The sequence below is a fragment of the Metopolophium dirhodum genome, chromosome 6 (assembly GCF_019925205.1).
Source record: "Metopolophium dirhodum isolate CAU chromosome 6, ASM1992520v1, whole genome shotgun sequence".
Classification (NCBI taxonomy): Eukaryota; Metazoa; Arthropoda; class Insecta; order Hemiptera; family Aphididae; genus Metopolophium; species Metopolophium dirhodum.
In genome coordinates this window covers 19,708,448-19,724,523 of record NC_083565.1, presented here as the reverse complement: position 1 = coordinate 19,724,523, position 16,076 = coordinate 19,708,448, and the positions used below count along the sequence as shown (strand labels likewise).

The following is a 16,076-nucleotide window of genomic DNA, read 5'->3' as shown; positions in this document are numbered from 1 at the left end:
AATAATAAATTGATTTTAAATCATCTCAAGGACGAGCCATCGGTGCTATTAGTTTCATTTCGTAAGTACCCCTTTTCCTTAAATGGGAATCGGAAATAATTTTAAATTTTAACAATATAAAATCCGATTACAAAAACGGCCTCGTCTTCAAAAATAAATATGAATTAATTGCATTACGAATAATTAAAATCGATTTTATATTATCACTATTATTATTATTATTATTATTGTTATTATTATATTATGTTAACCGTTACCTTGACCCAATTGCTCAAAGGCGTGTCTATAAAACCGTGTATAATAAATTTTGTAGGTTTTTTGGGATCAAAATTGGACTTCTGTATTGTTTTCTCCGATTGTACTTTCAGCATTTGACCCTAAAAAAAATAATACTTTTGTTATAGAAATACCTAAGTTTCCGGTTCCATTTTTAATACTCATCAATGTTTAATAATTACTATAGAATAATTAGCTATAGTTATCTTAACAATACTACAATTTTAATTTTAGCTTTCAAAAACATCAAACAACGAAACACTTTAATCAAAATATTATACAGTATTTAATTCAAAAACTAATTTTTCAACTAATTACGATTCATGTACAAAAATGTTATATAAATATGAACTGTATTTTTATTATGTCTATTAAAACAAATTATTAACAGATAAATTATATAAAATAAATGATGATTATACTTTTATTATGCAAAACACTAATTGTATAGTAAAAATGTAAAATAAAGATAAATTATAAGTGATTTTGAGTTATTATAACAAGAACAACTAATAGGATATAGATCTAATATTATACTTGTGCAATGATAATATTGTAGCTGGTGAAAGGGAATAAAATATAAATTTTAATGATTAAGTATAATTTTATTTTTCGAACATTTTAACAGATTTTTATATATACCTATATCTGAATGATTTAATCTAAGGAAGTTAATTTAATTTTGTTTTTAATTTCTTAAGCTAATATTGAAAAATGAATATTAATATGAATAATTGTTTAAATTTTATACATAATATATTATAGGTCCTAATTTTGTTATTTCCATTGGATGATAATGTTATTATGGTAGTAAATGTATTTGTTATTAATTATCAAACAAAAATAGTTAGAATAAATCTCTTTATTCCTATAATACTATATGTAATTCGTTTCAAAAATAATAAATACACAGGATTTAATTGATTGATTAAATATATAATAGACATTCTGAAAATTCTCCTACGAAAGCCTTGTCGTCTAAACTCTAAAAAAAATAGGTATCATCATATGTATTTTTTTTTAAGTTTCAACAATGTTTAAAAACACTTACACTAATAATGTTTTGAAAAATGTAAAATTAAAATATATATAGTTACCTGTAACGGATTTTTTCTCGTGTACAAAATAAACCGTGTGTCGATGACTTGCCTCGCTAATGGAAACACATTGAACGGCCGATATATAAGATGATACCAATCTCGGGTGATATTTAAACACCCTAGTTCGTCGTAACATCTTGTTTCGTTTTCAACTGAAAATTAAAATAATAAATTAAAAGTTCAATCATCTATATTTACTGAATAGGGAGAATATAATATGGTATTCCAAATTTAAATCTTATTTTATTGCGTGCAATTAGAAATCATAAAAATCCTCACAGACCACATTTGTGCAAATTATTATAAATATTAATAAGATTGATTTTAAATTTTGCACATTAAATTATATACATTTATACAATATGCTTGATTAGTATTATTTTAGTAAATCAATCATAACCTAAGTATGATAATAATTGTTTGACCAATAAATAAAATACATTTTGAATATTTTTCTAAAAATAATTCAGTAATTCAATTAGGTAGGTTAATTATCGTTTTAAATGTGTTAAATAGATTACAATGGAAGTTTAAAAACTATTCAACAACTCGCTTTTCAAACAATTTTAACTCGAGAATTCACTTATACTAAAAGCTAAATATAATATATAACTTTTCTTGTATAGAATAATATCAAAGGAAATTTCTTTTAATAGTTATCCTTATATTTAAATGTGTAACCTTTTAGAAACTTAACTGTAAAATACGAATAATTTATGCATATTATATATCCAAATCATAATATCATCATAATATCATCATAATATTGTCTAACAAATAATATACATATTATATAGAATTATATATTTTTCCTATGTATTTTTAAGTTAATATTACATACTTAGATTATAAAACAATAACGAGGATCATTATTTGTGTGTGATAAATAAATTATAGAAAACGTATTTCGATGATTGGTAATTGCAGTAAAAAAAAATTGACAATTATTGTTGCTGTTAATAATTATTCATTAATTATTCATTTTAAACTCAAAAAACAATGTTTATTTAAACCTGGATGTCGTTGACTATGTAAAAACATATTTTATATTATGGTGGAAGGATAATTTATGTAAATTTTTGATGCATTGTGTATGTTGATTGCTGGGACATATATAACAACTTTGTTTAAATACATTTTAAATTATGACAATTTATTATTTTAAATTGTGGTAAATAATTCAGGGATTAAGAAAATTACAGTAGGTACAGAATGAACTCAACATGATTTTGCATCTAATTCTCTATTTTAGCTGCCCGAATTACATACCTAAATAGAAAACTTGCATGTAGGCACATGCGTAAATCCAATTCTAATTTTCTATGTATTTAATACAAAAGTTCACAAATATTGGAAAATAAGGTTAAGGTTTTTTTTTGTATTTCAAACGTTACTAAAAGCTCGAAAATGTAATGCAAGGTTGATAACAAGTTGTTTTAATAGCAGTTAAAAAATATTAAAGATACATGGCACGATTGTTTTTTATTTGCATTTAAAATTTGAATTTTAGACAAAACTCATCAAAATACCAAACATTTGCAAATTATTTTGCAGTGAGACATTCATAAAATTTTTATTTTTATAGTTAATATTAAACAATTTAATAAAAGCTTCCCAACAAATTTTTCTACCTCTATCAAAAAAAAAAAAGATTCACTGGAGAATAACATTAATCTTATGAGCGTTTGAATTTAAAATGTTTACTATATTTAATTTTCAGTGGTTTTTAATTATTAAATTTGATTATTTGTACAAGTATTCTATAGCAGGATGACATATACCGTCACAGCTCAGAATAGCTTTTTCTGTGCAATGATTTATCATTTCTACAGCAGAGAGTTACCAAATTGTCCACATTTTTTTGAGCTTTATGTTTTAAAAATCTCTAACACATATACACAAATCATATAATAAATATTACTGTCCATAAAAAAACCTCTAGAAAAATAGCACGGAAGTTCAAACCCGTGTAACAGTTTTTTTCTTGTTTTTTCATGTAGATATAAATCATAGTAACATTTTTCTTTAATAATATTGCTGAAATAGGGACACGTATGACATATTACTACGCATTGCAGATAAAATAATGTTCACTAAATAGGTAGGTAGAAATAGAACAGTAAGTACACCAACAATTGTTTTAGTACCTACTTAAAGCGTAAAAAAAAAATGTCAACGTTAGTATTTAGACAATACATTTTAATTGTTTACATGTTACTGACCTCAAAACATATTATATTTCTTAGAAAATATACTAATTTTATTTTAATATTATTTATTTACAAGTTTGACTATAGTTTGTATTATATTTATTTTGACAGATATACAACTTTAAGACATGGGTTACCGATAATATTTTATATTCTGAGTAAATCTTCTATTGTATACATATATTATTGGTTTTTCAACCATGTTTTTTTTTGTGAAAGTTCTTTTGTGTAGAAGTTAACTTAAAAAAAGTGTCATTTAGTATATTTTAATATCGGAAATCGAATCCAGGTGATAGGTATACTTTGAGAATGTATTTTTATTTTCTCCATAGTTTCTCTAAGCATAGGAAAAAAAACTACTGACAACAGTTAAAATATTAGCAAGCATAATTTCATTTGGGCTCAGCGTTTCTTTTTTAAATGCAATAATTTACATTGTTTTAAAATTTAAAAACACGGTTTTTGTATCGAGGTGACCGAAACGTCAAACGATACTGGTATCACTGGTCGTCACGGTAATATCTTATATCTGTATATATTTTTTTAATAATACAAATTTGAAATATTATATTATACTAACACCAAATTAATGAAATATTATATAAATAATATTTGCAACAAGTAGGTACCTATATAAGGTTGTTCAAAAATAGTATATATTATTAAAGTAATATTCGCGGTATACCGTAATAATATACATAGTACCGAATACCTGATTCGAATGAACATTATTATAAATTATTAAACAATGTGTGATTACATTTAAGATTTAGGTACCTACTTAATTTCTACAATACATAATGAAATACGAATGCACAATCAATTATATTAATCTGTCTAGCTGGCTTTATGTGTCCTAACATTAATTTAAACAGTATAAGTACTAAATGGTTTTGGAAGACTTGTAAAAAATTAATTTTCCATACGTAGCTGTTATTGAAAATGAAAGCAAATGTCGATAGTTGGATGCTTTATTAAAACCAATTTATTTCTTAGTTCCCTGTCATTTTTCGTACACAACCATAAACGTTTTACTTAAATGAGTTAAATACTTAAATGTGACGAATGACAATGATGGCCCAAAAACAATAACTTTACTAGGTACCTATTAAAAATCTATTTATGATTCTACTACTGAGTTGCATAAAAAATAATAGATTAATTTAATGGTTCACTTAAATGTAATTCACCTATAGGTTAGGTGTAACACAATCATGTGCTACTACTAAATCATGTTTAAGAGGCCGTCAGTTCATTATATTGATTCATTAAAATATATGATCAGTTATCGCGTATGCAACCCGGTATAATATGGTAATTAAAGTTAGACGAAAAACTTACATGGTAACCAGGGTATGTTGACCTCTATGTGGTTGGATCGTCCCCATTCGAGAATGCCTGCTGCGCCTGACCGCACAAACGTCGCGAGCGTCGCTATGCACAAAGCCACATGACCTCGGACCATACCTCCTGTTGATAAAAAAAAAATTCATAAGCATGCTGATTTCTTATTAAATACACGCAAAACGCATTAGGCATCCTGATGAGTACTAAGTAACTATTGTTGTCACGAAGTCATAAAAAGATATTGATTGTTGGCGAATTATTCAACAAATATTTTTGTGGTTGTAATATAGTTCATATAAAGTTTGACTTTTGGAAACAACACTATTTAACCGAAAAAAGCTGACATTCTCTCACTTATTGATCTAATAATATATAGGTATATATCAATTGTATCATGTATTAATTTGTAAAAGACAATAACTATTTTATACTTAAATTTAATCATATCCTTCCTCCATCAAATAAGACAAAATGTGACTATTATCACTAGTTATGATTATTTTCAATATTGTAATAACGATGTACCTAATAAATTAATGTTTGTTAAATAAAACTATAATGACACAAAAAAAATAAGTCGTTTAAGTAATTTTATTTACGTAATATACCGATATACGTTGTATATATGTATTTGTATGCATTCTCGTTGTATCCTACATTGGTCTTCAAGTTATACTTAAAAAAAACTTATAAATTTTTGAAATGACACATGTTATTTTTTTAGTAAAATATTCTCTGTATCCCTCTCGTTGTATTCAGTGTAAAGTTTTAACATTAAATAGTAACCCTAGGTTACTCACATTATCCACAAATACCTATACATAATATGTACGAATATTAATTTTTCATTAACATGAATGATGAACATTATATATAGAACTTAAAAATATTGATAAAGGTAAGTATTTTTAAATCAAGATTTATACACACTTGAACCATGTTTAGTTTTGAATAATAGTGTTTCTACTTTACTCTATTCACAATATTTTAATAACTAAATTTGAAATATTATCAAATATTATATTAGAAAGTCGAAAGTTCCACATTGTATGAATTCAATCGTTGTATAACTAAAATAAAAAATACAATATGTATAGTTGTATAAAACCAGTTATATTTTCTTACCACAAAAACAGCTTTAAATTACTCTAAATGTTATGTACCAATTATTTCAGGTCCATTTTTTTATTAATTACATTTTAACTTGTATTTATATTAAATCTTCTATTTCTAGATGATATATTATTAAAATATTAACATATAAATATATATGTATTGTTATTATTTTATTAAAAATTCAAAAAAAAATAAGTTTATATAAATAAAAATAGGTATGATGGGTAACAAGAAATAAAATAATAAAATAGGTTTAATAAATTGATAATGTCAAGCAGAATATTAAAGGTATAGTTATTTTAAACCACTGCTTTTTAAAAATAATTATACTTTGGGAAATAGTCTAAAATTTAAGCATCATTATTATTATGAAAATATTAATTAATTTACCTGAACTAAAATAGTATGATTCAAACACGATAGCAATATTGCTATTGTCACGTTGTGTGGTAGTTCAATAATGACTGATGAGTTATTTTATGTTATTTTACTGTCATTTAATCATAGAGGTGCCTATTCACGGGCGCTTATGATATTTTAGTAAATCGTTTCGACATTGAATGTCATATAAATCTACTAAATACGGGCATACCAATATTAATAAATGGGGAAACTACAATATTTCAATAGTACATTTTTGTACAATAATCTACAATAATTTAATTTAAATTAACTGTGGATATGGAAATATGAACAAACATAACATACTAATTCATTGTTGTAAGAGTAATTTAAATATTTTTTTAGGTTTATCCACAATCAACATTCAAAATCTTCAACAAAATTTAATTTATAATAAAAATATTTTAAAACTTGCATGCGATTAATTTTATGCATATTATCTAATAATTTTTCATATTATTTGCACGAACCATTCAATTCACAAAACCTTGTAAGTTGTAACCTTTCTAAATTTATACAGCTTTGGTTTTTATTACTTAAGGTATGATTTATTATTAGACCAATATGCGTCAAAGTACAAAATTCAAACGAATTCCTAGTGTTACAGTTATTAACCTTATATCAACCAAATTCATTATCATTACCTATTGTCATAAAGTACCAACATAAAGTTAAAAAACTCAAAAACGATTCGTTCGGATTTTGATTTTAATACTTATTATAATTTTCGGAAAAAATTATCCGATGAATAATTTACAGTAGAAAAGGGAAGTTCTCATCATATGAAAAAAAAGTTTGTATCTCCACCGGACTCCGTATTAGTGGCGTGATTAGGAATTGGTTCTGGGGTGGGATATAGGTTTTTATAATTACAGTAGAAATCGGTTATAACGAGTTTCAAGGGCCGGCTAGTTTTTTTCGTTATAACCGGTAGCCCGTTATATGCGATTAGAACGAGCAATCGTTGTAACCGATTAAAAGCGGGAAATACAAAAATAAAACCGACGACTTTTTTGATTTTACTTATAATCGAGATTAATACTGCATTTATACATGTATGTACATACATTATTTATACATTAATACATACATTTATTATTAATTATTATAATTGGAGATTTAATACATACTTTATATTACTGTACTTGATTTATCAATACATATTACTTAAACACAATTATGAAACGTTTGAATTTAATTTCTTAAAATAATCTTTGATCGAACTTTGCTTCGTGTATTTAGTGTTGATCGATGTTTCTAATAAAGACAACGCTTTTCTTTCAGCATCTGTACCTTCATATTTTGTGTAATAAAATCTTTCTAGTGTCCTCAATGCAGCACGAGCTTCGGATATTGACGGCACAGTTTCAAGCTCATCAGCAAGCTCATCGATATCAGTATCATTATCTGGCTCAACTTGTTGGCTGGCTATGACGTTGTTGACTATATCTTCATCCGTTTGAACTTCTGACGTTATGAGGTCGTCATCAATCCGTACGTAGTCCTCATCGATGTCATTAATCGATCCACTGTCTGCTTGTTGCTGTGCAGTATCGGTCGAAACGTCACAAAAACCTGCATGCCGAAAGCAATTAGCAATCTCCGTCGATGTTACATTACGCCAAGCTTTATCCAGCATTATTATGGCATCCAAAACAATTGTTTTTGATTCTATTTGATTCTCAATATCCTCAATCATTTTCAGTACCAACTGATGCCAGTAATGAGCTTTAATGTTCCTTATAACGCCCTGGACCATCGGTTGAAGTAGGTACAGCAGTAGTGTTGGCGGGCATAAATACGAGTTTAATAAATTCCAAATGCAATGATGGGTGTGCTGGACAGTTGTCCACTAACAGTAGAATTTTTTTTTTCTTACGGCGTAACTCATCATCCCAATAATTAAGAGTTTTTTCAAAAATTGCCGAGGTCATCCAAGCTTTGGTGTTATTTTCATAAAATACTGGAAGTGATGAAACTCCTTTAAAACACCGAGGGCTTTTCGACTTTCCAATAACAAAGAGTTTTCTTTTATCAGTTCCGGTCATGTTGGCTGCCACTAAAACTGTTATTCTATCTTTGGATAATTTTCCACTCGAGCATTTTTCCCCCTTGAAGCGAAGAGTTTTATCAGGAGTTAATTTGAAAAAAAAGGCCTGCTTCATCGGCATTATAAATGTCATCATCACAGTAACCGGCTCGAAGGGATGACCAAACGTTAGCCAGCCAATTAGAACAGATATCAGTATTAACTGCAGATGACTCACCTGAGATCTTTCCTAAACCAATTTTGTTGTGCCGCTGTCGGAAACGCTGAATCCAAGATGTAGAGCATTTGAAATTATCTATTTTCATTTTTTCAGCCAGTTGGTCAGTTTTTGCTTGCAAAATAGGATCACTTAGAGGCACATTCAATAACCGTTGTTGTTTGAACCATACTAGTACAGCTTCTTCGAGGTTCTTATGCTGTGCAGTGCGCAGTCGTTTTGCTTTAAGTGACGTGGTTTGAAACATAGTTTTCAACGTATCCCGATTCTTCCATATGGTTGAAATTGTCGACGAAGAGGTACCAAATTCTTTTGAGATTACGCTGTTTTTCTCACCATTTTCTAAACGCCCGATTATTCCGATTTTTTCGTCCAACGTAAACTGATGACGCGTCATGGTGGAACGTCTTCACAGTTCACACAACTGACGTTATTTGTAATTTTGTAACTTGAAAACACCAGAATTTGTAAGAATAATGTTTATTATTAATAAGTAATCCATATCTACACTATAATGTATGCCAATGATTAATCGACCTAAATAATAGTCAAAAGTTCTTATCTTGCAGGTACCTGTTCGTAGTAACCAGATTACCGGAAGGTCGTTAGTCAAGTTGGTTTTATTTTACTCGTTAGAGCCGATAACGAGTAATAACCATACTCGTTGTAGACATATATTTTAAAATACTATCATATCAATTCATATGGGCTCGTGCCGGGACCTAACGCTTTACTTGTGGTAAGCAGTATCTCGTTCTAAGCGATGCTCGTTATAGTGATTTCTACTAGTATAGCTAGCCCTCCACACCCCTTTTGTTCGTTAACTTTCATACATCATAATATTATATTAATTTATTATTATAAATTAAATGAGGTAAATGGTAAATGGTAATTCAAAGATACCCAATAAAGAAAACAATTAAACTAAATTAAATATAATATGATTCATAATATAAAGTCCATCTTTCTTTTTTTTTTTGCTAAAATGTCTAGTATGTCTTTAGGATTTACTATTATATCCCAATGCACTATTAATATTTGTTTTGAAAAATGATATGTTATTTGTGCTATACGAAGAGCTTAATATTTAACGTAATATTAGCTATTTGTTTGTTTTCGTTTAGTATGACTAGAAAATTGTTACTTAGCAATGTGATTAAACTTTTAACTTTAAAGATTGATATACCTACAATACTTTATTTTTAACTAAGATTTAATTCGTTTGAATAAATTTAAACATTTAAATTTATTTGACAAGAGTATTTATATTTTCAATAAATGTGAAGAATCGGGTTATCAGAAACATAAAATCTATATTATACTAATTTCCGCTCAGAATAGTTTTTTTTTTCAAATTTGATGGAGTTCTGTCATTGCAGCATTAAATAAAAATATATTTCTTTCAAAAATGAAATTATTCTTATAAATTTATAAGTTTATAATGTATTACCTTATACAAGGTTAAAAATTATATTTTTTAGTAATAATTAATAAATGCCTGAAAATAATATATACAAATGGGTAATTGAATAATACTGAAAGGGAATAGTATACAATTATATTTCTATATCAATTCTATCACTAGGTGTATTCACTATATAAATTATAAAATACGAGTATTAATTAAATAGCTATTATAAAGATACCATATAATAATATCATCTGTAGTGTAAGTTTAAAATATGGTGCATACTATAAAATATATTACACATTACACATTCTTAATATCATATTCAATGACAATAGTGATTGTGTAGATAATAATGTTTTACTTATAGATAACAAATTGTCCAGTAGTAATTCAATAATTATTGAAAGTTAGTTGTTTCAAAAGTATTAGAAAATGGAAAAATATACCTAAATTAAACAATTATTGGGAATAATATGAATTAGTATTATTACTTCAGCTTATCAAACATAATATATTATAATTTATAAGTACTATGTTAGATTCTTAGATTAACAGTTTAATTTTTTAGTTATTAAACTCACCGTCCAGACAGAACCTGGTCCTTACTGAGCGTCATTCAGATAAAAATCTAGAAAAAAAAATTAAATAAACAAATTTAAAATAATTTATATTTTAATATTTATATGCTGACATTTTAAAAACCTATAGATTATAAAATAAATTCAACCTTTAAAATTATATAATATTCTAAAAAGTTAAAACTATTACACTTTGAATAAATAACATAAAATATGTCATAACATACAAGAACACAATTATATTTTATATAATCTTCTATGTAGGTACCTACATTTGTAGGTACCTCGTACCTGTACTGTAGTACTGTACTTATATAACTTAATAACTTATATATTACAAGCTTAGATCATAATATTATACTGTGGATGGAGCCACGGCGTATTTTTTTTGTTGCCGATATTAGCGACGAGTCTCTTGATTAGTCCCGATAGTGCCACCTATCACCTATAACTACTACAAATAATGGGTAGTAGAAATAATACTTTTGAAGATATATTATATATTCACACTTTTTTATTGAACCATATTCTAGATGAATCATCATAATATATGTAGGTATAGGTTATAGGTACCTATTTCAAATATATAACATATTTCAACTATTTTTATTCGTATTTATATAGGTTAGGTTATATAACCTATATACCTATTTTATTTTAGAGCACGTCGGCGATCAGCATTCATTTTTAATGAGTGTAGACCCTATTTAAAATGAATAATAATACGAGTAATACAACTGACATCAGATTACACTGAGGCGAGAAAAGTGTATAACGCCTTTTGTGGCTAAAATCAATTGTATAATATGATTGTTTTTCTGTAACATTCGTAACACGTAAATTAAATACTTCTTTGAGTCAAATATATTTTATTTTATTATTGATTATTATTCATTTCTAAATATGCAAATTATGCCGATGTTTAATTGTGAGTATTACTAAAAATTCAAGCTAATATATCCACAGTATCCATGGTACAAGTAATTTTAATATTTTAATATACCGCTACGGCCCTTAAGTAGGTACCTATATTTAAAAGTTACAAAATCAGAAATAAAGGATTATATTGAGGAGGAGATGAATATGCTAGGTGAATAATTCTGTGTGTCCTATATTCTTAAAACATTTTATAATTATTGTTCACTATTGATGTTTGATTCGCTGTATATTCAAAAATAAATAAAATTCAGGAAAAATAGGAATTAAGTGACTACGTCTGATCAAATATTAATTTATGGACTAAGTTTTATAGGTTATAAACATATTAAAACTAAATGGTACATTTCTAAAGAAATGCTTTAGTTAAAATGGAACGAAGGACAAATAACAATATTTAATAAATCGATTTTACTCAATACTATGTGAACACCTCAGGCATTTGATGTGACAACAAAAATAATGTGGCATATTGGCAAGATGCAAAATGTCGGTGAAATAAAATAACGTGAAACATAATATCAATGTAGAAAAGTGCCATTTAATATTCTACTAAGTTACACTGCAGTCTGTAGACATAAGATATGTGACAAATAACAAAAATATTTCGGTATATATATTTTTTTTAAATAATAATATCGTACGTGTTACGTGTATATGGTACAAATGGAATGGAAATTCCATTGGTTTCCATTCAACTCTATTCAAAAGAAAATTTTATGAATATAATATACTGCATCACTTAATAATAATCAGAGTACCTATATAGATGGATAGGAGGTGCATATTACATTTTTAAATATTAACCGTAACATCGTGTACCTATTTATGTTTTTTTTTTCATTAATAAACATTATAAATTTAAAATTAAAGCAAACAGTTTTCTCATATAGACAATTTCAGACAAGGTATTATACACTCGCCGAAGTAACGCATTTTTCATTCAATTATTATTTAAAAATTGGACGGCCAATTTTATTGTACAAACCATATTGAGTATAATTTTAAAAATTCATAAAATACAATTCTCACTTCAACTCTGTTAGGCTTATTATGAGTTATGGGTAATTATGCCTAAAATGTTCAGTTTATTCAGAAACGAATAAAATAAATAAAATAATATACTAAATACATGTATAGGTGTAATTGAGGCAGGTGCATATAGCGTTTATCACGTATTCCTTCAGGTACGATTTTATATTCTATTGTCATTGTAATAATTTAGGTACGAATAGTCCTATTTAAATTTTTTTTCATTTTTTTCCCCGTCTACTTCACGTCAGAAATATACAGTTAAATGAACTACTATTTCCCCCTTGTCGGTATAGGTACGTATCAAAATACGCACGTGCTTGCAATGATTGAATATTATTTCCGATTTTACCATGCGAGAAAGTAGTTTCACCCGTAAAAGGTTCATAACCTTACACGATAAGAAGTGCAACAGCATTCGGATACTGCAGCAGTGTTATACTTACAGAAGGTCAACGTTGTTTTGTTGTGGTCCGCACGCGACAGACGGCTAATGACGTTATGGTATTGTTTCGGTAACCGATTTTTATTACAGTGCGCGCGTAACCGATGTAAACACTACAGTGGTCATACACAGACATATACCTCACCGTGTCTGGAACGCGTTTGGAATTTCTTCTATACGTCATTTTTTTTTTTTATGCTTCTCTCTCGTCGACACTATTATTATATTTTTTCTCGCATTCACGCAAGTCTTGAAAAAAAAAAAAAACCATAAATACAAAATTGTATACATATTTTTTTTTACGTCTCAATACATTCTAGAACTACGTAACACACAATATCGTTCATCGAAATCCCTACTTACAAGTAGGCAGATATTATATCGATATATGTGTTATGGCGGTTTGTAGGCCATTCGTATTTCGCCGCGCGTTAATATAGTTCTATTATAGGCAGTCTATAGTTTTTATAGTATTACCGATAATAATATTAAAATATAAAATACAATACAAGTACATAATACAACAATATATTAAACTATGTACAGTATTATAATATACGAGTGACAGGTTAGACTATATTTTACCATTAATGCAGGGTTGAATAACATTCAGTATTTTCGACAAATTATTGAAAAATATCAAGTTTATTGTTTATCTATAGGTATCGAGTTGGTTTGTATTTTTACCGATTTTAGAACTCAAACAACTTTGACATACGATATTTGTTTTGTACACTCGCACCTACCTATTTCATTATTATATAGCAATAATATTCTCTAGAACCGAAAGATTAAAAAAATATCAACTAAATACAAATTCAACAAATTCAAATTTATTTTCACTGTTTTTTCTTGAATTATTTTTCGATCACTTCCTGAAAATCATCTTTTATATTGTCGTTTAATTTCAAAAATATGTCACATAACTACTGTTGGTTACCACACACTGTAGTTTGTAGCGATAACCTATGTATAATAAATGTATACAAATTAATCTTACTTACCTGCATAACTATTTTAACGATCATCTCGATGACTCGATAATATCACTCGACGATTTATTTCCTAAACACAATATTCAACGACATTGGATCCAATCTTGCGATTATCGTTATCATTTAAATTTAATCATTTTTTTTTGTCATAAAAACTCTTTGATTGAAATGACAAGTTCTTCGCTGAGTCTATTTTGCAGTCAAATGACTTTCTCCAACATGATATTCCTTATACGCCTCCGTGTAGACCCGAGGGGTATTATACGGGTAGACTAAAATAACAGTAGCGGCGGTTAGAAAGTAACGCATGTTTATATATTTTTATATACCTTCGGTCAGCCTGCACCATGAGGCATTTCAAAATGATGGAACACCGGGGGCGAGTAGTTTTCACTTTCGCTTCCCGATTCCTAGACATGAATAAATCTAGATGATACACTACACAAATTATAATATACTCATTGCTCGCACGAGTAGTTTAAATATTCTAAGAAAATTATTTTTTATTGCCTAATCGAAAAAATCAACATAATATCATATGCATGCTTAATTTTTTTTCCCTATAGTATAATAATAATATACAATATATATTATACATTATAATATATTCTAAATAGGTACGATTGTTAATATTTTATTTTAAATAATGACAATTTATGTCATAGAAATGAGTAAGACTGTAATTTAGACGTGATTTAATCATCAATCAGTAGAAATGATGATAAGTAAGAACATTTTGAAGAGGAAATAGGTACCTAAACATATGCATATTTGCAATTATTCTTAATGAACTTGCTACATTTCAATATACCTACTCAATAAATCCAATTATTTACATATTTTACTATTTTGCTCTTCCATTGAATATAATATTCATATTATTCTATATATATATAGAATAGTTTATTATTGCCACCGAAAAAAGGTATTAAAACCTAAATTGGTATTGAAATAGTTAAGTATCTAACAACCGTGACCGGGTAAATTCAAAATTTGTCATAATCATTGCAATGTTATTGAATGAGGTACGTTTACCACGAGTTATTAGCACAAAATAATTTTATGTTTCAGATATATTTTAAATGAATTGCGCATAAATATATATTTAAATATTGAATAAACTATTAAACAAATTTCCATGTAAAATGATATATTTCAATGCCATTTATTGAAGTAATTCAGTATCGTTATTAGTAATTATATTACTAGATAGTTATTACCAACGTAAATCAATATCAAATTACTTTGTTACCTCGGTGAAAATAAGACAACACCGGTGTATCATAAGACGGATACTTATATAGTTATATAGTATAGCTGGTAGATAGTTAAGTTAATATTACGGTATGTTTCTAAATGATCAAATGTCTTGTCGTGAGAATTATAGTTCCCTCCTAATGTTGCGTATAATGTGTTATAGCCTATAGGTATATGATATTATAGCCATGTTATTAACATTCCTTTAACTTTTTTTATTAACTGATTTTGCTATAAGCCCAAAATTCAAAGACGTAGTTGGTACGATTTTAAAATTATGGATATTTTTTACTGAAAAAAGTGTTTGATAATTAATAAAATATATACAGAACATCGCCACCAACTATTCGTCTGGAGACTTGTAGAACCCTATTATGCAGCTTACATTTTATTTGAAAGTGCCTAACGAATTGATATATTTTATTATTTTGTTTTACCCACAAGACAACATTATTTTGTAAGTGTACCGGTTATACAGAGTGAAATGTCAAAGATATTCTGAGAAGTTACATCTGATTGCAAAAATTCCTACAAGAGTTGCAAGATGACTGCGATTGAATATACACACAATAACACGCAGGATGATATGAAGTGTTGCGGGTAATATTAATGAGAGAAGAAATTAATAAAACAAAAAATTCAGGTCATTAAAAACGATAAAAAAAATAATTGTCATTCTAAAAAGCACATCAAATATACTTATC

The 16,076-nt window shown here is 27.2% G+C and overlaps 3 protein-coding genes across 4 annotated transcripts in view; all 3 read right to left on the bottom strand.

The window, feature by feature from the left end:
- Window positions 1–16,076, bottom strand: part of LOC132946876 (pancreatic triacylglycerol lipase-like) — a 31,930-nt gene that overhangs the window by 8,251 nt on the left and 7,603 nt on the right. For both annotated transcript variants that reach the window (XM_061016983.1, XM_061016981.1), the window contains 4 exons: window positions 10,711–10,757; window positions 4,928–5,056; window positions 1,374–1,528; window positions 258–377 (listed from right to left, as the gene is read on the bottom strand). In XM_061016983.1, the coding sequence (XP_060872966.1) occupies window positions 258–377; window positions 1,374–1,528; window positions 4,928–5,051 (399 nt within the window). In that variant the 5' untranslated portion in view covers window positions 5,052–5,056; window positions 10,711–10,757. The remainder of the gene's footprint in view (window positions 1–257; window positions 378–1,373; window positions 1,529–4,927; window positions 5,057–10,710; window positions 10,758–16,076) is intronic.
- LOC132947532 (uncharacterized) lies at window positions 7,629–8,150 on the bottom strand. Its single transcript, XM_061017839.1, has one exon. It carries the CDS (start codon window positions 8,148–8,150, stop codon window positions 7,629–7,631), a length of 522 nt encoding a protein of 173 aa, XP_060873822.1.
- On the bottom strand, window positions 7,671–9,220 carry LOC132947385 (tigger transposable element-derived protein 6-like). The gene has a single exon (XM_061017658.1). The coding sequence runs from the start codon at window positions 9,113–9,115 to the stop codon at window positions 8,582–8,584; it is 534 nt and encodes a 177-aa protein (XP_060873641.1). The 5' UTR covers window positions 9,116–9,220; the 3' UTR covers window positions 7,671–8,581.

What these genes read in the sequence shown, in the direction of transcription:
- LOC132947385 (XM_061017658.1), bottom strand. Translation starts at nt 9,115, where the DNA reads ATGACGCGTCATCAGTTTACGTTGGACGAAAAAATCGGAATAATCGGG.
- LOC132947532 (XM_061017839.1), bottom strand. Translation starts at nt 8,150, where the DNA reads ATGATTGAGGATATTGAGAATCAAATAGAATCAAAAACAATTGTTTTG.